This window comes from Bos indicus, chromosome 12, assembly GCF_029378745.1.
Source record: "Bos indicus isolate NIAB-ARS_2022 breed Sahiwal x Tharparkar chromosome 12, NIAB-ARS_B.indTharparkar_mat_pri_1.0, whole genome shotgun sequence".
Lineage (NCBI taxonomy): Eukaryota > Metazoa > Chordata > Mammalia > Artiodactyla > Bovidae > Bos > Bos indicus.
The window spans coordinates 80,901,244-80,923,849 of NC_091771.1; the positions used below are offsets into that span (position 1 = coordinate 80,901,244).

Below are 22,606 nucleotides of genomic sequence, written 5' to 3' on the forward strand. Positions count from 1 at the left end.
AACAAAGCTCTTTAATTATTACTTCACCTTTCCTGTGTATTTCCTTCCATTTGGAAGTCATCTTTTATAGGCTTTGACTTTAATGTAAATCAACATTTCCCATACCAACAAGCGTCCCTTTCTTATTTTTTTTTTTTACTGGGCAGAAGGCAGAAAGATAAGAAAGTTGCTGTCATACTTGCAGCTTCACTGAACAAATAGTTAACTCAGGGCCTGTAATTTCTTTGGCAGCCCTCCAGAAATGACATGGTAGAGCAAAAAGGCGATTCTGGTAGATACTTCTGTTAAATGTCTCTTGACTAACAGAACCAGCTACAGCGTGACCATCTCATTATTCAGAGGGTATTCCAGAAAAAACTTGTCTTAATTAAGTCAATCAAAGGCTTGGTTACAATACTGAATTGATATGGAGTCATTTAACTTTGATACACAACAATAAAAATATGATAGTGAATAAAATATAGCCATGTGAGATTGAGATTGACCTTAGGCAGGAATTTAAAAAATATATTAGTATTGCTATCGTGTAATTTAAAGTGAGTTAACTAAGTGTTGATATCAAATCAACTAGTATTAAACACTTGGAAGAAAATTCTTGAAAATACGTGTTCTTTTTCCCTTTGTCAGCTGTCCTGGTAGATAAATAGCCATGTTGGGCTTTTCTGACTACTTGAAGTTATCAGTAAGTAGTCAGTTTCCTTCTATAAACAAGTTAAAATCTAGAAAGCTGGAAAATTATTTTTTTGCATTTCTATAAATGAATGACACATTTTAATAGGTAATGCTTACATGGAAAGCCTAAACACACTACCAGTTTTATCTTTTTAAAGGTTGACACAGAAAAGTAAAATATGCCCAATTTCTGTACATAGAGAAAGGGAAGCAAAAGGCCTGAACTTGGGACAAAAATTATAAGGAAAAGTCCTCTCTTTAATTTATGCAGAGCAGGTCTGATTATTTATCATACTCACTCACTTATATTTTCATTTATTATATAAGCTATGTAGGAAGCATCGCTTCACGAATGCCCTATTGATGGACATTTAAATCACCAGTGGTTTTTCAATGACATGATACCACCATATTTAATGTTCCTATACATGTGCTTTTCAGTTCTTTTCCTTGCCTCTACATACGTGAATTGAAGTGAGCTGTTATACGTAACATACATCTAAAGAGTCTATGTTGGGAAACTGCCATCTGGAAAGTTGTGCATTTTATACTCTGCACCTGCACAAACTCTTGATCCTAAAACAATCTTCTTTTTCATTTCTGTCTATCTGATGTCTGAAATAATTCTAACTCGCTGTTGTTTAAAGTTCTCTTAACCCTTAATCATTACAGGTTGAGTGGTAAGCATTTTTTACATTTATGTATCGTCATTATTTCTCTCGACAAAACTTCCAATTAGTGTCCTTTGTCTATTTTTCTGTAGGCATATTTGTCCTTGGATAATTCATTCATAAGAATTGCTTATGTTTGTGAAAGTAGCTTTGTCTTTTAAATACATATGACTACATGTTTCAGCTGTTTTTATCTTTTAGTTCGTTTTTGGTGTCTTGCCCTCAGCCAGAATTTTAGATTTTTATGTCGTTAATTCTTTTATTTTTTTTTTCTTTAAATAATTTGCTTTGACGTTTTTGAATAAAAATGAGTTTTATTTTACATTTTATGGTTTTATATCCTTAAATCTTTAGCTGGAATTGACTTTGATGTAAGAGGTAAGAAAGGGATTTAACTTTGTTCCTTTCACAAATGATCTAAAGATCCTTGCCCTAAAGATGATTATTAATAGTTCACACAGAATTATATGATTTACAACTTAACACTTCTCTATATGAATCTCCAAAAAGCCAGAGTCCTCGCTCTCTGCCTATGCCAGTGTCGTCTATAGCCTGGGCTCGTCTGACCCAGCCATGCCTGCTTTTCAGTCTTTCTGGATATGCTCCTTCTGCTCCAGTAGGTCAGGTCTGCTGAGGATCCCATGTCCATCCCCACCTTCCTTGGCTCACTCTTGCTTTCTTGACCTCCCTTGAATTGTTCTACCTCCAGACCTCCTAAAACATTTCCCCTTCTCTCTTCTTATCCAGACCATCTACCTTAATTACTTCTGCTCACATTGACTTCCACTTGCCCAACTTTTAGAGTATTTATGTCCTTGTTTACAAAATGTTAGTGCTTCACGTGCTAGTTTTTTTATTAGCCTTTTTTTTTTTTTTTGGTCAAATAAATTGTAAACCTCTTGAGAGCAAGGGTGACATTTTTTGTTAATTGTGTTGGTATTATCTCTGAGTCCTACCAGCACGGTGTTCCTGACACATCCTGGAATCCCACAGAAGTATCGGCATGGATAATAACTTTTGTTTATGAAGGATCTCTGCTGTCCACTCTAGATGGTGTTTCATAATTCCCAAACACATATATTTTCCAAATATAAAGTGAACAACAGAAGAAAGAGCAATGTGTAAGATGCTTTCTTTCATGATTTTTCTTCATTCGACCCATACAAAATTATTTTTCCCCTCTAGGGATTTGTGTGTGTGGTGAATGTTCTTGCCACGATGTGGACCCCACTGGAGACTGGGGGGATATTCATGGGGACACCTGTGAGTGTGACGAGAGGGACTGCCGGGCTGTCTATGACAGATATTCTGATGACTTCTGTTCTGGTAAGTGCTTTTCTAACTCCTGTTTTTATTTTTTTTATTATTATTATTCTTTTAAAAAAAGATTTATTTATTTCTTTTATTTGGTGGTGTTGGGTCTTAGCTGTGGCCTATAGGATCTACTTCCCTGATCAGGGATCGAACCTGAGCCCCCTGCACTGGGAACTCAGAGTCTTTACCACTGGACCAGCAGGGAGGTCCCTAATTCCTGTTTTTAAATAAGAAAGTGTTCATTTCCCTCTTTTCAAGATTTATTCTGCTTCTCCAAGAAACTGTGAAAGAACTGAATGTGCCTTCTGAAGAATTTGAGACCCATTGAGACTCCTAATATCAACCCGAAAACCCTTTAGAGAATTTGCCACAATGGGCAAAGATTGGAGATGCAAACACACCCACTCTCTGAAAAGCAGTCTAGTCTTTCACCAAAAAGAACTATTACCTCCACGTATCTAATACTTAGCAGTGAGAACACGAAGCTAGCAGACCTGACCATGAACAGGAGAGGTACCGTTAAGGCAACTGTTATTAACACAGCACAAAACGAAAGACAATGTGGTTCTCGTAGGAATTTATTGCATTGCTTCTTCGGTATAATTTATATACTAAAAGTTGTTCTGCATTAAGTCTACAATTGAATATCAATTAGTAGATTCAAAAATTCTATGTGGACCAGCTACTCTTTGCCAGCATCTGTGCTGCATCCGGGCCACTGGTTCCAGCAACGAAGGAGACAAAGATAATCCTTGACAGGGAGCCTGTAGTCTAAATGCAAGGGGCTTCCCTGGTAGCTCAGCTGGTAAAGAATCCGCCTGCATTGCAGGAGACCCTGGTTCCATTCCTGGATTGGGAAGATCCCCTGGAGAAGGGATAGGCTACCCAGACCAGTATTCTTGGGCTTCCCTGGTGGCTCAGTCTGTAAAGAATCCGCCTGCAACATGGGAGACCTGAGTTTGATCCCTGGGTTGGGAAGATCCCCTGGAGGAGGGTATGACAACCCACTCCAGTATTCTTGCCTGGAGAATCCCATGGACAGAGGAGCCTGGCGGGCTTCAGTCCATGGGGTCGCAAAGAGTCGGACATGACTGAGCGACTAAGCACACACAATCTAAATGAAAGGGAAAAAAAAAAAAAAAAAAAAACACCCTGCCAGAATTTCTAATAGTGCAAAGGAAAACAATAAGCAGTCAGATTTATCTTAAAAAATGTCACTCAACAAAAATGAAGTAATAGATTTTATTACATGGGACAATCCAGGAGGCATAGACACATCTTCATGCTTGATTGCTTGGTTTGTGTAAGGAAATAGATGGGGAACTCTGTCTCCAGAAAAAGTTTGCCAGCAAAGGCAGATAAAAGAGCTACCCTTTTTAATTACGATGATGCAACTGCAAAGACTTCTCTGGCCTGGCCCAGGGGAGCTGGCTCCTGTAGCTTCCCCCTGCAGAAGAATTGCCCTGTTCTGATGATCCCTCGGGCTTGGGAGAATTTCCTGAATGGGCTCACAGAGGTGATGGGGTCATAGGCTGAGATTTGAACAATAAGACATCAGGCTGTGATTGTGATTTTATTATTCCTTTGTTGAAGTGAGCTGAATGTGGCCAGTTCTCCACAGTCTGCCTCCCACACCTAACATGAGAAATATAAGCAAGAGGAATCTCATTATCAGAGATCCTACGCTGAGAGATACCTGTCAAGTTCGTTCACACACCTCATTCCATTTTATGTTCGCACTGACTCAGACAGGGATACATTATCATCTACGTGTAAGAGGGAATGTTCAAAGAAATTAGCGACTTGACAAGTTCACACCGCCCTTAAATGTCACCTGAAAACAACTTTAGCTGAAGTGCTCATGTCATTTAATCTCCAAATGATGCACAGAAGATGCTTCAATTTTACTTTGTTTTGGTAAGGAAGAGATGTCCTTTGAATGCTTAAAATTCTTATAAAACTAAGCTTCTCTGAACATTGTTTTGATCTGGGGTGGGCATCAATGTCTGGAGTATTTCTTCATGCTTATTAAATCTTTAGAATTCTATATACAGTGCTTAGCAAATTACTAGTCTTCACAATTTTCCCAATTGCCCAGAGTTGCACCATGAGAAGGGAGCCATGCAATTGACTATTGAGTGTGGAAGTACCTTAGTGTTAGGAGATAGAATATCCACATCCACCCCAAGGACGTGGATATTCTCTAGTGATGTATGCCAGGCTGGAGTGGAATAAGACTCAGATAAAATGAAGCTTTATTTTTAGCTCCCATTCCAGCCACCCTGAGAGTTTTGAGCTTATTTAAGTCCAAGAGAAATCTCTCATTGGATTATAGTTGGCTCATCTAATTGACCTTCTAATTTTATTTATTTATTCCCACTCTTTCCATTCATGTATTCAATAATGCACTTAAATGTAAATATTTTGTGCCTGATCCATCATGGGTACAGGAGACATGATACAAATTTTAAAATATGATCCCTGCTCCCAAATAAATCAGTTGTATTTATTTGTTCTTTCACTCCTAAAGTGTATTTATCACTTCTTTCACACTTCTTTCACTCCTGTTCACTGATACATGAATTCATCCATATACAAATATGACTCATGTACCCACAAAGATACACACGCATGTTCATGCCTCAAAGAGGATACTCTAGACAAATTTTGAGTGTGACTGAAATGACAAGGGCATGACCAGCCATCCTGAAGTATATCAGCTGCTCTGTTATTCCAGTTCTATGAACTGCTCCCCTGAACTGACTTTCTGATTCTGAAATAACTCCTTTCTTCCTGATGACTGCTTACCAATCTGATCCATTTTGCCAAATTCCCAAATAGGAAAAAATATGCTGCAGTGTGACTTTCCACTTTTTCAGCTTGCTCCTGCCTAGCAAAATGATGAAAATATAAGGTTAGTTTTGGCCTGGAGTTCCCTTAGTTTGGAAAGTAGACTCATTTGGTAGAACCGTATTATGGGAGGAAACTTGTCTTTGTGGATTAACAAAGAGTTAAGGGAAGAAATGGAAGGAAATGGTTACATACATTCAGTTTACATTGTCTTGAAAGGGAAAAATAATATATTAAATGACAACTGCTAGTTAGATTGAATTCATTTCCCCCAATGTTTTCTCTCCATGGTCTTCATATTTCCTTGTGAGAAGCAACTTGTAAATATCAGATTCCAGTTCATGAGCATTTTTTTGTTCATTTTCAAGGAAAGAAATAGCCTCTGTGGAAGAAGAGCATTCTGGAATGGATGGAATTACATATGTCCTGGATTGATGTTTCTGAGGTTAGATAGCTTAACACAAAAGAGTGCAATGATCACACACACAAAAAAGCTTTGGTGTCAGCAACCTCTTCTATAATTTCTTGAGAGCCTTTAAAGCTCAGTGTTTTGATTTTTTAAGTAAGTTTTTTTTTTAAAGAATGTTTTTGGCTGTGCTGGGTCTTTGTCGCTGAGCGGGCTGGGCAGGGACTACTCTCCCTTTGAGTGCGTGGGCTTGTCACCGCGAGGTCTTCCCTTATTTAGGAGCACGGGCTCTAGGGCGCTCAGACTTCAGTAGATGTGGCGCATGGCCCCAGTAATTGCAGCTTCTGGACTCTAGGATGCATGGGCTTCAGCAGTTGTGGTTCCCAGGCTCTGGAGCACAGGTTCAGCAGTTGCAGTGCACGGGCTTAGTTGCTCCAGAGCTTATGGGTCTTCCTGGACCAGGGATCGAACACACGTCTCTTGCCCTGGCAGGTGGATTCTTCACCACCGAGCCATTAGGGAAGCCCCTAACGCTCAGCGTTGCCATGATGCTCTTTGATGATGTCTCTTGCTGCCAGCTCCCCACCCTGTGATGCAGTTCTGGCTGTGATCCTGTTTACATGCCAACATTAGACACTGTTGTTTTCCCCTTGTCATGAATGTGTGTGTGTGTGTGTGTCTAAGGAGTGTTCATAGGTCTTTGAAAGCAATTCTCTAATGTACATTCCATGTATTTAATATCTGCGATAAAACAATACATTCTATATCTTTCATCTCTATTTTGTTGATTCCCTTGTCTACAGAGTTTAAAAGAATCTTTGTTAGAATCAATGAAATGAACTTCTGAAGGCCAAATATATGTGGATACATACACACCTAGATTTGACACACTAGCATTGAAACATGATGTTTCAGATCAGGGTGGTAGAATTCACTTCTTCTAGTTCTCTCATTTTAAAGATAAAGTGAGATGGAGCCCAGAAAGGTGAACCAGTGACTCATTTAGATGGAGGACACAGATCTCCTAACTTCTTCACTTTTCCTTTTTTCTCTATTTGTTTTTGAAAGACTCTGATATAGTATGTTATGACAGTCTAAAGGATTTTCATGATAAATAGATCTTATCATTTCTAAACTTATAAATCAAAAGCAAGCATTTTCATCATCTTCATTTTATCGCTATAAAATTGAGAAATAGTAACCTCAGAAGAGAAATTGCAATTTCAAGTTTTGATTTCCTGTCTTTTCTGAAAAGCTAAATACCTGCTTCAGAATCTGGTATTGATACCTTGCATTTCTAACTGGTTTCCTAAACCCACTGATGAAATACCATAAAGAATTTTAGTAGAAAAAGGTACAGTTTCCTTTAGAATGGAATCCATAACTTATTTTTGGCTGCATGTGACTTTAAGTTATTGAAGAATATATAATATAACTTTTACAACTGTGAAAGTGTAGTTTTGTTTATTTTTTCACTCGTCAAGTTCATCTCTGGTCAACATTTAGGTTAGCATTACCACTGTCAATACTATTCTTCACGCTGCTAGACTAGAGTTACATTCAAGCCTTTTCTCTATTACTTTTACATTTGCTTCTTCTGTGATATTCATCGGGGTATTGGATTTAGGTATACCTACTTTTCCCCAAACAATGAAACCTTCAGAAACATTCTGTATGCCACTATTTCCTCATTTAAACTGGTTGCCATATACTCACTGACTCTCAGGAATTACTTTCACTGTGAACGTTTTACTCAAGTCATTCATTTTTTTCATAACCCTTCTTCCCCCAGCGTGAACTTGTTCACTGGATGTTGGCTTCTGGTGGCAAAGTGTAGAGGGCACAGCCATGGATGATTTGAGGAGGCCAGGGCCCATCCTGAACTAGGCAGTGTTCTCCCACTTTGATCCTTTCCTAGTTAGAGGCCAGACCTTTCAGCCCGGCCAGTCGCAGCAATGACAGCATCCCATCAGTTCTTTCCAGTGCGTACACAATCGACCACAGCTGTTTCTGAGAGTGCCTTTTGCTCAGCTGAGGCAGGGGCTGGGTCCAAGCCTGAGGCCACACACAGAAGCTTAAGGATCATCACACATACCGTTTTTGTTTGGAGTTGGCGATGCCTAGAGATGACGCATAAACTCAGAGTAGTAATCCTTGAGAAGGTCCATGATGCTGCATTAAATGCACAGGAAATAGAGGTGAAGACCTTATGGACCACGTTTCCTCTAGAACTTGTAGAAATGCTCAGAAATAGCAGAAGGACAGAAAAGTGAAGCCGCATAACATTAGGGGGAGAAGCACAGAGAGTAAGGACTCAGCGAGGCAAATAGAACAAAAACAGAAGGGAGTGGATATGAGGGCAACAAGGGGAAGACTTGCAGAGATTTCTTCTAGGTCTAGTGCATCTGTACATTTTTTTAACATTTGTTAAAGCACCCACAATTAATCTGACTTCTTAAGATACTAACTAGACCAGATTTTAATTTCAAGAATCTCTATTGTCTGTCCATCTTCATGAATTTGTTTTATGCTACTGAAATTTTTTTTTTAATGTTGACATGTGAATGAACCTCAGACAGAAAGTAATGGCTATTCTTTTTTAAAAAAATGGTTACTTATTTTAAAATTACTTATTATTAATTTATTGATTTATTAATTTATCATTTATTTGCATTCACTGGCTCTTATTTGCCATGCCTAGGATCTTCGTGGTGGCGTGCTGTAGGATCCTTAGTTGCAACATGTGGGATCTAGTTCCCTGACGAGGAATCCAACCTGGGCCATTGCATTGGGAGCCTGGAGTCTTAGCCACTGACCACCAGGGAAGTCCCTGTAATGGCTGCTCTTAAGCCAACTATGGAACTTCAGAGTATCCTCCCATCAGTCCCCATCTTCTTCCACACAGACTCTGACTTTATTCCACGTGCCAAGGGATCAGGATGCTCACTGCCCATGAATTCCAAGCACCTGCAGTAGTAGGTGGCCTTCTCCTGAGTACTTAGGAATTCCCTGGCCTCCTCACCTACTGGATGCTTTGTTCTAACTTCCACAGCTATTTTAAACTTTCAAGAGGAAAGCTTTTTTTCCCCCCTTTCAATCTAACTGTGTTTTTCAGTTTTATTGTTGAAGTGTCAGCTCGTCTTCCGCAAATGGCAGCATGTTCTGTACTTTGTCCAGCATCCTCCTGGCACATTCAAGTGCCCTACAAATGATGCTGCTTGTCTCCCAGAATTTCAAAGTCACTGGCTCTCATAGAACAGCAGAATTGATTGTACTTTAAATGTTAAAGATTTTGTTTTAAAATCTGTTTTTTATCTATGCATTTGCAATACAGCTCTGTTTGCAAATTTTGCTCTAAAAATTATATGAGGACAGGGAAGATGGGGAGGAACTTTGTAAGCTAGGATAAATGGCTAGAATCTAGGGAACCCAATAACCTCAGAGCTATAAGTGTTAGTAAGTTAAATTTTTATAATAAAAATTCCTGTGTTTGAAGGTCTAAATGATCATAGTCACATGTCGTATGTATCTATTAGTAATCAAAAATTTTTCCTTTAAAATTATGAGCTCTAAGACAAAGTGTTAGTATCAATAGCAATTTGTTCCATAGATTCTGTTACATAGCAGGTGCTCAATAAACTTGTTGAATGGAATTTAGTGTAAATGAGAGATTTGGGTTCCGTAGTCCCTAATAGCTCATCCTATTCTGACTGTGATTTTATGACTTATTCCATGAAGAAGCCTGTTTATGATGAAAAGCTTCCTGATAGACGGATGCTTCAAACTTGACAGATGGACATCTGCCCACAGACCTCATGAGATACTGATAAAACAGGCCAGTCTTCACTGAAGGCCAGTTTTCATACTCTGTGATATATATTAATATCAATGGACATGAGTTTGAGTAAGCTCTGGGAGTTGATGATGGACAGGGAAGCCTGGCCTGCTGCAGTCCATGGGGTCACAAAGAGTTGGATACGACTAAGCAACTGAACTGAACTGAATACAAAATAGCATGGATTTTTAATCCATTAGCAACATACTTGATTTACTTAAGGAAAGTATGATTCCACTTCCTTTAAAATCCTTCATGCATTTTTGGAGGAATTATTGAAATCTACTTTACTTTGCATTTGTAATAATGAGTTTCAGAACGGTTATGAAGAGTTAGAAAAACTCAGCTAAGTTATTCATTCCTTTTGGTTCCTACTTGGTTAGATGTGTGGGCTCAAATGAATAAAAATAACAATAGCTCATTTTTATGTAGCATTTTAAGATACATTATATACTTCTTGATAAATGTGGATAGATAATGCGGTTTAGAATGAAGAACCTAAATGTCAAAGAGGGTGTCATTTGACCAGCTGTATTCTGTAGGGAGCAGGGTCAGGATTTGAACCTACTTATGTGATTGATAACCTGGTCTATTTTCTGCTATACCATATCACCACTTATCACAGTTTTTTGAAGGCTCTGTGTCCATGTGTAAATAAATTAATTTCTTTCCTGACCTCTTTTGTGTGTATGAAATTAGTCTTCAAGGGTTGTGGGTAGTAAAAAGGTCATGAAAATAAAGTCTGGGAGACTCCAGGAGCTGAGACCCTGTTTCAAAAACAAATTGCTTTCCATTTCCTATGGCTCTCCTCCATATGAATTAATCTCCAGACCCATTAAACCCTCCATTTGGGCCCCAGCAGGCTAATTCAATCTCATGCACTTGGATTTTGAAAGATTCAAGTTGATAGCCCTCCAAACCTGTTTATCTGATCTGGAGTTGTTGCTTTTCTTTACTCTTCACGATCAATCAATACAGCTCGGGTATTTAAGAACGTTGTTGAAAAATGGACTTTTGCCTTAATGTTTTCTATGAGATCCTGAGTTCTTTGTCACACTCACTGTTTGGAAACTAATTCTGACTTCAGTATGTTTTTCTCATATACATGTGTATGTGTATATATATATAATACATTTTTACATACACTAATATACATGTATACTCTTACTCTCATTGTGAAGGTCACGGGCAGTGTAACTGTGGCCGATGTGACTGCAAAGTAGGCTGGTATGGGAAGAAGTGTGAACACCCACGTTCCTGCCCGCTGTCAACGGAGGAGAGCATCAGAAAGTGCCAGGGAAGTGCCACTCTGCCATGCTCAGGAAGGGGTAAGTGAGGGTCTCAGGCCTTGCCACCCCCCACTTCTAACCCTGTGAGTCTAGTGAATTCACTTTACACGTATCTTATTTAAAAGGTAGCTGAGATTCCTGAATGAGGAACAATTTGCCTTTTCAGAATAATGACTCCAGTATCCACGAGTGAAAATACGGAGAACTATAATCTCTCTCTTTCTTCCTCTCTGTCATAACCGCCCCCACACACACTCACTCACTCACTCAGTCTACTTTAGCTCTGAGATTTGTTCAATTTCCATCTATTTCAATGCTGCATTAAAAGAAGAAAAGAAAAAGTTTGAATATTTGCTCAGAGCTTTGTCAATAAAACCATCTAATTGTCCACTGACATTTCTGAAACTTAATAACATCCTACTGAATTGTAGTGTTGGCTTTTGAGAAAGCATCGTATAAACAGCTTGGAATAAGCTTTCCTGGTCTTGGATGGCATGTAGCCTCAGGTGTATTCTTGGTACCAGATCAGTACACACAGGAGGAGAAGGAAGGATTCATCTAGGGGAAAGCTGGTTTCATTGTTTTTGATTTATCAAAATAAGAAATACAATTTCACCTTTCATGCGAAAAATGGTAAAGTTAAGGCGAAATATGCTTTTGGAGGAACTGGTAATTGAAGTTATTACAAATTTTATTCATGAAAAAGGAAAATGAGAAAGATTTCCCTTATGTGAATGTTAGATCAGAACCACCACAATATTGTAAAGTAATTAGCCTTCAATTAAATAAATTTAAAAAATTAATTTTATGTTGCAGGGCTTTTTATTTTCTTTTTGAAAAATGAATTTTTGAGATTGAATTCAAGTGTCATAAAATTTGTGCTTATAAAGTATACAACTTAGAGGGTTTTTTTGTTTTACTTTTTACTGTATTCATAGAATTATCTGACCTTCACCACTGACTTGTTCCAGAACATTTTCATCACCACAAAAAGAAACTTGGTACCCCTTCCTGGTCACTCTCCATATTCTCCCCACTCAGCCCCTGGAAACCATTAATCTTCTTCCTGTCTCTGTACTTTTGCCTGATCTGGATATTGCATCTAAATAGGAACTGTGTTCTTTTGCGTCTGGCTTTTCTCACTTAGCTTAATGTTTTCAACATTGTAATGTGTCAGTACCTCGTTTTATGGCTGCATAATATTCATCTGTATGGATATACCACGTTTGTTCATCCACCCATCTGTCAATCAACATTTGAGTTGTTTATTCTTTTTGGCCATTATGAATACTGTTCTATGAATATTTATTTACAAGTTTTGTGCAGAGAATTTTTTTTTTTTCATTTCTCTTAGATATCTGCCCATGAGTTGGAATCGCTGTGTCATATGGAGTTCTATGGTTAGGTTCTTGACATACCGTAACACTGGCTTTAAAGTGACTGTACTATTTTAGTTTTCCTTCAGAAGTGTATGAAGCTTCCAATTTCTCCACATCCCCACTGTTATTTATTATCATATGTCATCTTTTCTCTATTATTATTTTTTTGAGGGGTGGGTAGAAAACCCTCCCAAGTCTCCAAGATTATTTGTAACATACTGTTTTCCTGTACTCTGGTATTTATCCCTAATGATTATAAGAAAGAGGATAAAATATGGATAGAAGGAATTTTTAATTTCAGAAGCATTTCGGATTTGCCCCATCCTTCACTAATAACCCCAGACAGGAACCACTGTTATACCAGCATTAGTAAAATATTGTGATTCTAGTGCTTCAGCAAGCCTATTATGCTCTTAAAATAACAAAGACTAAAAAATCAGTTTTTCTTGGACTATTGTTATTTATTGCTAAGAATAGCAAGCTATATAATAGAAAAATAAGAAAAGCATATAAAATATCTTAAACATAGAAAATGACTTTAAGTATGTGTGTATATATATATATCTGCCAAAGTTTTCCATTTGTCTTGAATTTTTATATGATGTTAGTGCAAGAGAATTATTTATGGACTTCATATATCAATGTTTAATAAACTCTGACAAACATATTTGTCTCCTACCTTTATGAATAATCTTTATTTAGTTCCTATTTTTCAGGACTAGAGTATATTTAAAGTTTATTGTACCAAAAAGGTGTTAATATGTAGAGAATTATACTTTTTATTTTTTTTGAAATTCATTCAAGCCTTTTGATGCTCTTTACCAATTGTAAGCTTCTCTAGTTTCCTCACAAGGAAACAGAGATATTGATGAGTGAAGAGGTTTTCCAGGGAACTGTAACAAAATGTAAGAATTTTGAGAATGAAGACCAAGGATTTATGACAGGCAGGCCAGTGCTCGGACCAATGGTCAGAGACTTCGTTTTTCATAGGGCTACATCTGCAAACTCATGAGCACTGGAGGTTTTAAAGCAAATGGCCAAGATGGAAACTTCCAAAGGATTAGTTTTGCGGTTTATGAATGACAACTGCAGCTGTGGTTACATGAGTGAAGAAAGCAATTACAAGGCCCATCGGTTCTCCAGCCGGAGAGCCTCAGCAGCTCACCAGCTGGGGCCAAGGGGAAAAAAAAAAAGCAATTCTCCTGGTAGAATTAAATTAGATTACTTGCTTGTGCCAGTGATGACTATGTGTGATCATTATGTCTTAAAGGCAGGGGAATAATTTAGAGGATGTCTTAAATTCTTGGTTAATCCTGTAATTCCTTGATTTCTATTCCTTCATTTAGTTAGATGATTCTCCTGGAGCCAGTGTGGATATCCAGTGATTCATCCTAATTTCTGCTCCTGGGGTTGGGGGGTGGGGTGCAACTTTCTCGACTTTCCTATCAGTGTTCCGCTCTAAGGGCAAAAGAGCCGGACACGACCGAGCACACAGACACGGGCAATGTCTACACATTGGTTTTCAACTCTTCTTGGTTAAAAATACACTTTTATTGTTATTGAGGTTCTCCTGGGTACGTGGTCTGGCTTTGGCCAGAAAATATGAGCAAAAGGGATGTTATCACTTCCAAGTGGAGGATGCGGAGGCAGTGAGAGATTGTTGTGCTGTCGTGTTCCCTGGCATGGGGATTTGCAGTGTTTAAGATGGTAACTGATCTAAATAAGGAGATGTCTGCTGACCCACCAAAGGTCTATAACACAAGTGAGAAATAAACCTTTGTTGTTTCAAGTGGCTGAGACATTGGGGTTGTTTGTTATGGCCACAGAACTCCTGATCATACTCTCTTCTGCATGCAGAATTAGGGAACACAGCCAAAGCAACACAACCAAGCTAGCAAATGCAGCAAAAATCACACTTAAATCCAAAGAGGTAGGTATAAAAAAGTTGAGGTTTATTATTGTATATATATTGAATGTATCATATCAGCATGGGTATCTAAATCAGCATAAATAGGGACTTCAATGGCAGTCCAGTGGTTAGAAATCCATGCTTCTGCTGCAAGAGACATGGGTTCAATCTCTGGTCGGGGAACTAAGATGCCATATGCTCCATGATATGGCAAAATCAAACATAAATATATGTATATTTTATAAGTGATATATTTATATTATTCTGTTAATATCAGTAGCATTTATGGGCACAATAAAATGCTAAGAGCATTAAATGCATTACCTTTTTTAATATTCCCAAAACACAATGAGGTAGGAAGAAATATAATTCTTCTACTTTTCACAAAAGAAGAAACTGGAACAATCTGTCATCTTACCTGGTAGGTGCAGGAGGTACAAGTTTTCATAGAAATTTTAATCCAGGCCCTTCAATGCAACAGCTGTCATTTAAGATAATTTACTAACATTCTAATTTGTTAATGTGTTCTTATAACAATTTTCTGAACAACTTGCAGTGAATATATTTTCGTATTATAAGTATTCTTCTGAAAAATTATTGATATGGCTACATAGCATTCCATAATATGGTTGTATCCATAGCAAAATAATTTAATCAACCCTCTTTTATTAGAAATCTAAATTGTCTCTTATTTTATTCAAGTGCAAATGTCATACTTTATACTCTTATAGAAGAACATTTGCATAAACCCTAAGTATTATTCTTAGCTGTGGATTTGTTGTTGTTCAGTGGCTCAGTCATATCTGACTCTTTGCAATCCTATGGACAGCAGCAGGCCAGATTCCTCTGTCCTCCACTATCTCCCGGAGCTTTCTCAAACTCATATCCTTTGAGTCCATGATGCTATCTAACCATCTCATCCTCTGCTGCCCCCTTCTCCTTTTGCCTTCAATCTTTCCCAGATCCAGGGTCTTTTCCAGTAATTTGGCTCTCTGCATCAGGTGGCCAAAATATTGGAGTTTCAGCTTCAGCATCATTCCTTTCAATGTATATTCAGAGTTGATTTCCTTTAGGATTGACTGGTTAGATCTTGCTGTCCAGGGGACTCTTGAGAGTCTTCTCCAGCATCACAGTTGAAAAGCATCAGTTCTTTGGCTCTCAGCCTTCTTTATGGTCCAACTCTCACACCCATCCATACACAATAGCTTTGACTCTGTGGACCTATTCAGCAAAGTGATTTTTCTGCTTTTTAATATGCCGTCTAGGTTTGTCACAGCTTTCCTTCCAAGGAGCAAGGATCTTTTAACTTCATGGCTGTGGTCACTGTCCGCAGTGGTTTGGGAGCCCAAGAAAATAAAATAGGTCACTGATTCCGCTTTTTCCCTTTCTATTTGCCATGAAGTGATGGGACTAGATACCATGATCTTTGTTTTTCAAATGTTGAGTTTCAAGCCAGCTTTTCACTCTCCTCTTTCACCTTCTTCAACGGACTCTTTAGTTCCTCTTCACTTTCTGCCATTACAGTGGTATCATCTGCATGTCTGAGGTTGTTGATATTTCTCTCAGCAGTCTTGATTCCAGCTTGTGATTCATCTAGCCCAGCATTTCTCATGATGTTCTTTGTATATAAGTTAAATAAGCAGGGTGACAATTTACAGTCTTGTCTTACTCCTTTCCTGATTTGGAACCAGTCCATTGTTCCATGTCTGGTTCTACCTGTTGCTTCTTTGATCCACATATACAGGTTTCTCAGGACACAGGTAAGATGGTCAGGTATTCCCATATCTTTAAGAATTTTCCACAGTTTGTTGTGATCAACACAGTCAAAGGCTTTAGCATAGTCAATGAAGAAGAAGTAGATGTTTTTGTAGAATTTTCTAGCTTTCTCCATGTTCCAAGCAGTGCTGGCAATTTGATCTCTGATTCCGCTGCCTTTTTAAAAGCCAGCTTGTACATCTGGAAGTTCTTGGTTCACAGTACTACTGAAGCTTAGCTTGAAGGATTTTGAGCATAACCTTGCTAGCATGTGAAATGAGTGCAATTGTATGGTAGTTTGAACGTTCCTTGGTGTTGCCCTTCTTTGAGATTGGAATGAATACTGACCTTTTCCAGTCCTGTGACTACTGTTGAGTTTTCCAAATTTGCTGACATATTGAGTGCAACATTTTAACAGCATCATATTTTAGGATTTAAAATAGCTCAGCTGGAGTTCTGTCACCTGCACTAGCTTTGTTCATAATAAGGCTTCCTCAGGCCCACTTGACTTCATACTCCAGGATGTCTGACTTTAGGTGAGTAGCCATACCATTGTGATTCCAGGTCGTTAAGACCTGTTTTGTATAGTTCTTCTGTGTATTCTTGCCACCTTTTCTTAATCTCTTCTGCTTGCTTTCCTTGTGGTTCAGCTGGTAAAGAATCCACCTGCAATGTGGGAGACCTGGGTTTGATCCCTAGGTTGGGAAGATCTCCTGGAAAAGGGTACAGCTACCCACTCGAGTGTTCTGGCTTGGAGAATTCCATGGACTATACAGTCCATGGGGTCTCAAAGAGTTGGATATGACTGAGCCACTTTCATTTTCACTTTTTCTGTTAGGTCCTTACCATTTCTGACCTTATCATGCCCATTCAAGGGCATGAAATATACCCTTGAAACCTCCAATTTTCTTGAAGAGATCTCTAGTCTTTCCCATTCTATTGTTTTCCTCTATTTCTTTGCACTGTTCTTTTAAGATGGCCTTCTTATCTCTCCTTCCTATTCTCTGGAACTCACTTGGGTGTATCTTTCCCTTTTTGCTTCCCTTCTTCCTCATCTTTTTGTAAGGCCTCCTCAGACAACCACTTTGTTTTCTTGCATTTCTTTTTCTTGGAGGTGGTGTTGGTCACTGACTCCTATGCAGTGTTATAGATCTCTGTCCATAGTTCTTCAGGTACTCTATCAGATCTGATCTCTTGAATCTATTTATCACTTCCACTTTTTAATCATAAGGTATTTGATTTAGGTCATGCCTGAATGGTCTAGTGATTTTTCTTACTTTTTTCAATTTAAGCCTGAATTTTGCAATAAGGAGCTCATGATTGAAGCCACAGTCAACTCTAGGCTTTGTTTTTGCTGAAAGTATAGAACTTCTCCTTCTTCAACTGCAAAGAATACAATCAGTCTGATTTTTATATCACCCATCTGCTGATGTCCATGTGTAGAGTCATCTCCTGGGTTGTTGGAAAAAGATGTTTGTTATGACGACCATGTTCTCTTGACGGAACTATGTTAGCCTCTGCCCTGCTTCATTTTGTACTCTAAGGCCCAAACTTGCCTGTTATTCTGAGTATCTCTTGACTTCCTACTTTTGCATTCCAATCCCCTATGATGCAAAGTACATCTTTTGAAACAAACCGAGATCATTCAGTCATTTTTGAAACTGCACCCAAGTACTGCATTTCAGATTCTTCTGTTGACTTTGAGGACTACTCCATTTATTCTAAGGGATTCTTGCCCACAGTAGTAAATATAATGGTCATCTGAATCAAATCTGCCCGTTCCTGTCCATTTTAGCTCATTGATTCCTAAGATGTCAATGTTCAATCTTGCCATCTCCTGCTTGATCACATCCAATTTGCCTTGATTAATGGACCTAACATTCCAGACTTTTAGGCAGTATCATTCTTTATAGATGGAACTTTACTTTCACCACCAGACATATACATAACTGAGTGTTGCTTCTGCTTTGGCCCAGCCTCTTCATTCTTTCTGGAGCTATTATTGCCTTCTGCTCTTCCACAGTAGCATATTGGACACCTTCTGACCTGGAGGGCTGAACTTCTGCTTTCATATCTTCTGCCTTTTCATACTGTTCATGGGATTCTCGAGGCAAGAATACTGGTGTGGGTTCCATTTCATCCTCCAGTGGGCCATAGAACTCGTCAGTATGACTGGTCCATCTTGGGTGACCCTGAATGGTGTGGCTCATAGATTCCTTGAGTTACACAGCCCACTTTGTCATGATAAGGCTGTGATCCATGAAGGAGTGGATGTGGATTGAAAACATTTAAATGCATAAAAATATAACTTCTTAATAAATGTTCCCAAACAATTTATATTCTCTAGAATAATTGTATCGGGGTGGAAGAGGGTTTCCCTCTGCCTACCAGTAGTGATAATTTAAATAATTCGCTTTCCATGGGGTGGTTTCTGTTTGTGTTGAAACTTTTACCATTTATCAAACTCCTTTCACTGACTTCTGTAATCATCAAAACGAACAGTTTATCTGCAGGCATTAGTACTCAGCAGCTCGTGTTTGCAGCGTTTGCCCTCTTTGGTCATCATTCGTCCTTGTGTCTAAGTCGTTGCCTTGTTTGGTGCCGCAGTCCCGTGTTTGTTGTCTGTCCCCTGTTCCCTTTAGGTTTCTTTGATCAGACTTGTTGCACATACTTGTTGCACGTGTTTTGGCCCTTCAACACACATACCCATACACCCCCACAAGGGGAGGCGTGAGGTGGGAGGAGAATGACAAATGGAAGCTAATTATTGAATATCATAGCTTCTAGAAAATAGGAACTGTGTCCTCATTTTTATCAATTAGTATGCCTTAATTAATGAATTAAGCAAGTTGGTTCAGTTTCCTCACCTAGGAACATAATTTGAAAGAAGGATAGCATGCCAAATTTGCACCAGGTGGAGATTTTTCCATTTAAATGATCATTTATCTCTTCTTTTTATTGGCAAAGCACACCTTTTCTCGTTTTGATCAACCAGAGAAGCTTTTTGTGATGCATGCATTTTTTTAAACCTGTTTTTTTACTCTACGTAATTATTTTATAACTGTAATTTTTCTTATTTATATATAGAGAGATACAATTGTTATTTGAAATAGAAAAAAAAATTTTGTTTTAAGTCCTCTAAAAAATTATTGTCAATTTTTGTGGGTAGGAGGGTCTTTTAATTTTTTAATAAAATTTTTATCAGCTTTATTGAGATATAGATGTAAAAAAAAATTGCACACATTTAATGTATATAATTTGATTAGTTTGGACGTGTGCATATACCTGTGATGCCATCAGCACAGTCAGGATGATAAACAGATCCGTTACATGTCCCTGTGTCCTTTTCCTGTGTGTGTGTATGTAGTAATGCTTAGCACAAGCAAACATTGACTATCTAACATAGTCAAACTAACAGAAGCAGAAAATAGAATGGTGGTCACCAGTGGAGCGGGGAGGAGGAAAGGGGGGAGGTTTTTTCCAGTGGGTATAAGTTTTATTTATACAAGGTAAATAAGGTCTGGAGATCTCCTATACAACATAGAGTGGATAGCTAACAATTTTAACTTTTTTGTGTGGTTTTGTGAACTGAAAAGAATTGTTAAGAGGATAGTTCTCCAAACATTTTAAGTACTGCCCCACCTACTGTGATTTTGATTGTATTTTTAAAATTCCCAGAGGCTTAATTAGATATCTTATTGTTAGTGAAGTGGGAAATGTATAGACAAGAGAACCCAGTATTTCCTTTGAGTAGTACTTTGAGTACACTTTGTCGACAAAGGTCTGTAGAGTCAAAGCTATGGTTTTTCCAGTAGTTATGTATGGATGTGAGAGTTGGATCATAAAGAAGGCTGAGGGCTGAAAAACCAATGCTTCCAAATTGTGGTGCTGGAGAAGACTTTTGTGAGTCCCTTGGATAACAAGGACTGTTATCCAATCAATCCTAAAGGAAATCAACTCTGAATACTCATTGGAAGGACTGATACTGAAGTTGAAACTTTGGTCACCTGATACGAAGAGCCGACTTACTGGAAAAGGCCCTGATTCTAGGAAAGACTGAAGGCAAAGGAGAAGGGGGCAGCAGGAATGAGATGGTTAGAGACGAACAAGATGGCAGAGGAGTAGGTGAACGTGGAGGACATCTCTCTCTACGAGTACATCAGGAATACACCTTCAGACACAGAAGTGCGTTCAGAATGCCAGCTGAGAGTGGGCAGGAGTACCTGACCACTGGAAAAGAATATATAGAACCACGTAAAACTCGGTAGGCCGAAGGAACTAGGGGAGAAACAGGAGTGTTAGGACTGGACCTGCCCTCAGCAGGTGGGGGCACTGAAGCAGGGGTCCAATCCCCACCTCGGGGCAATTGTTTGGGTCAGAGGAGATGGTTAGATAGCATCACTGACGCAATGGGCGTGGATTTGAGCAAACTCCAGAAGTTAGTGGAGGACAGGGGATCCTGGTGTGCTGTAGTCCACGGGGCTGAAAAGAGCTGGACGTGACTTAGGGACTTAACAACAGCAACAACTTAGAGAAGGAGAGTGGGATTCAGATTTTCTCTTTACTAAGTATTCAGTTTGATCGATCCCCTGCGTCTCTCAGAGCTTGGGAACTCTGGAACAGTCATACACTGAATTATGACCTTTCAGACGTAGTTGCTGAGCACCCCAGCCAAAGAAGATGCAGAAATGATCCTGTCAGATAAGCTTCTTTACTCTTCCTTTTCCAAAAGGAATCATCCTACTTTCAGTGATGCACCAAATGGGGATAATATCAGTGAATTGGGAAATCATGCCAGAAGCAGAAGTCTATATTTTGTCCTATTTATAGACATTAAATGATGAGACATCAGTCTTTGGATCCCCAGGGTGTCTCCCACGGATCTCTGAGCACACCTTAAATTTTCAGTGTCTCTTTTATGGCTTTTAAGTATTCTCTAAAATCATGGAATGACCCAGAGTAGAAAAATAGTATCTAGGAAGAGAAAAAGCCTCTTTGTTATTTGCTTCCTTTGTACTCAGAAAATACGTATTAGAATGTCTTAAACTGTAGAACATTTCACAAAACCTCGACAATGTGAATGCTATTTATTATGACTTTGTTAGGGCTGCCAGGGTGGCACAGTGGCAAAGAATCCACCTGCTGATGCAGGAGACGCAAGAGACACGGGTTCGATCCCTGGATCGGGAGGATCCTCTGGACGTATTCTTGCCTGGGAAATCCCATGGACAGAGAAGCCTGGCGGGCTACAGTCCATGGGGTCACAAAGAGTTGGATCTGACTGTATGTGCATGCACACACACACAACTTATTTAAAAAATAATATGGGGAGAAAAAGATTGGGATCATGGAAGAACGAAATATAGCGCCTCCATCACTCTTCACGGTTTCATGATGTGCTGGGACATTTTCTACCCTCATGAGGGACCGAAGGTGCAGGTGCCTGTACAGCTGCAGACTGGTGTTTTTCTGGCCAGTCTGTATTAAATCTGATATTTAATCTCTCGATTCTATGAAGAAGCAGCGTTTACTAAACTACAGGCATAATTTGTGTACATTGAAGGAAATTGCTAAATATAATGGAAGCAAGCCAAGAAAAGAAGATCTCATGTAAGATGACGCGGTAGGAATTCTCCTTTCCAGCAGGCAAATAATTATCTCTGTTCCTCTTCTTTATTTCACTGTGCCTTTCCTCTTGCTATTTTAATATTCAGCAGAGCAGAAAGGAAAAAAAAATTCAGAAGCTGAATTTAGTAATTTTTGTCTAATCTTTTAGAAAAGATGGTACAAAGTAACTCAATGGAAAATAATAAATGTAATATTTTTTTCAGATAACCTGAGGATTTTCTGATCCATAGTCCAGAAAACTGTATCACTCCCCAGACAAAGTGAATATTTTGTGTGTGTGTTCCAGTCAGCGATCTTGCTTAAATGGTTTGTCTCCGGCAACAGAACATTTTGTGTCAAAGATAGAAATCAATCCAAATAAATGGACAATTTTTATTACATTTTGCATAACTTTTATGGAGTAAATTGAAAACTGGCAAAATTTTCTGGCTAAGAAAGTTCCCAGTAAAGACTGCAACAAATATTGTCAAAATCTATTTGAAATGAAAATAGAATATTGGGCATGAATTCAATCCTGATTTCTCTAAGTGACCCTAAAATGAAATGTGTGACAACCATGACAGTTTTGTTACTATAATTATTTATTTCTATTAAAACATTAAGCCCACTGTGTAGGATATAGTGTGGGGCTCTAATGGTTATCTACCTGCTTTTATTCAACATAAACAAGCAAACCAGATACATTTCATGGGGAACAGTCTCTTCTGGTTATCAGCAGTAATCTTCACAGAACTACACATTCTATACACTTTGTTTTTAATAGAAAAATCCATGAGGCAGAGTATCATTATCATGTCTAGATTTTAGGGTCATGTAGATGATCAAAACTCTATAATTCCTTTCTTGGATACATAAGATGTCATTAACAATTATATGGCTTGTCGTTATGTTAAATGTC

General features: G+C 38.6%; 1 protein-coding gene across 2 annotated transcripts in view; it reads left to right on the forward strand.

Moving 5' to 3' along the window:
* Positions 1-22,606, forward strand: part of ITGBL1 (integrin subunit beta like 1) — a 236,027-nt gene that overhangs the window by 119,553 nt on the left and 93,868 nt on the right. For both annotated transcript variants that reach the window (XM_070800449.1, XM_070800450.1), the window contains 2 exons: positions 2,529-2,669; positions 10,930-11,076. In XM_070800449.1, coding sequence (XP_070656550.1) covers positions 2,529-2,669; positions 10,930-11,076 — 288 coding nt within the window. The remainder of the gene's footprint in view (positions 1-2,528; positions 2,670-10,929; positions 11,077-22,606) is intronic.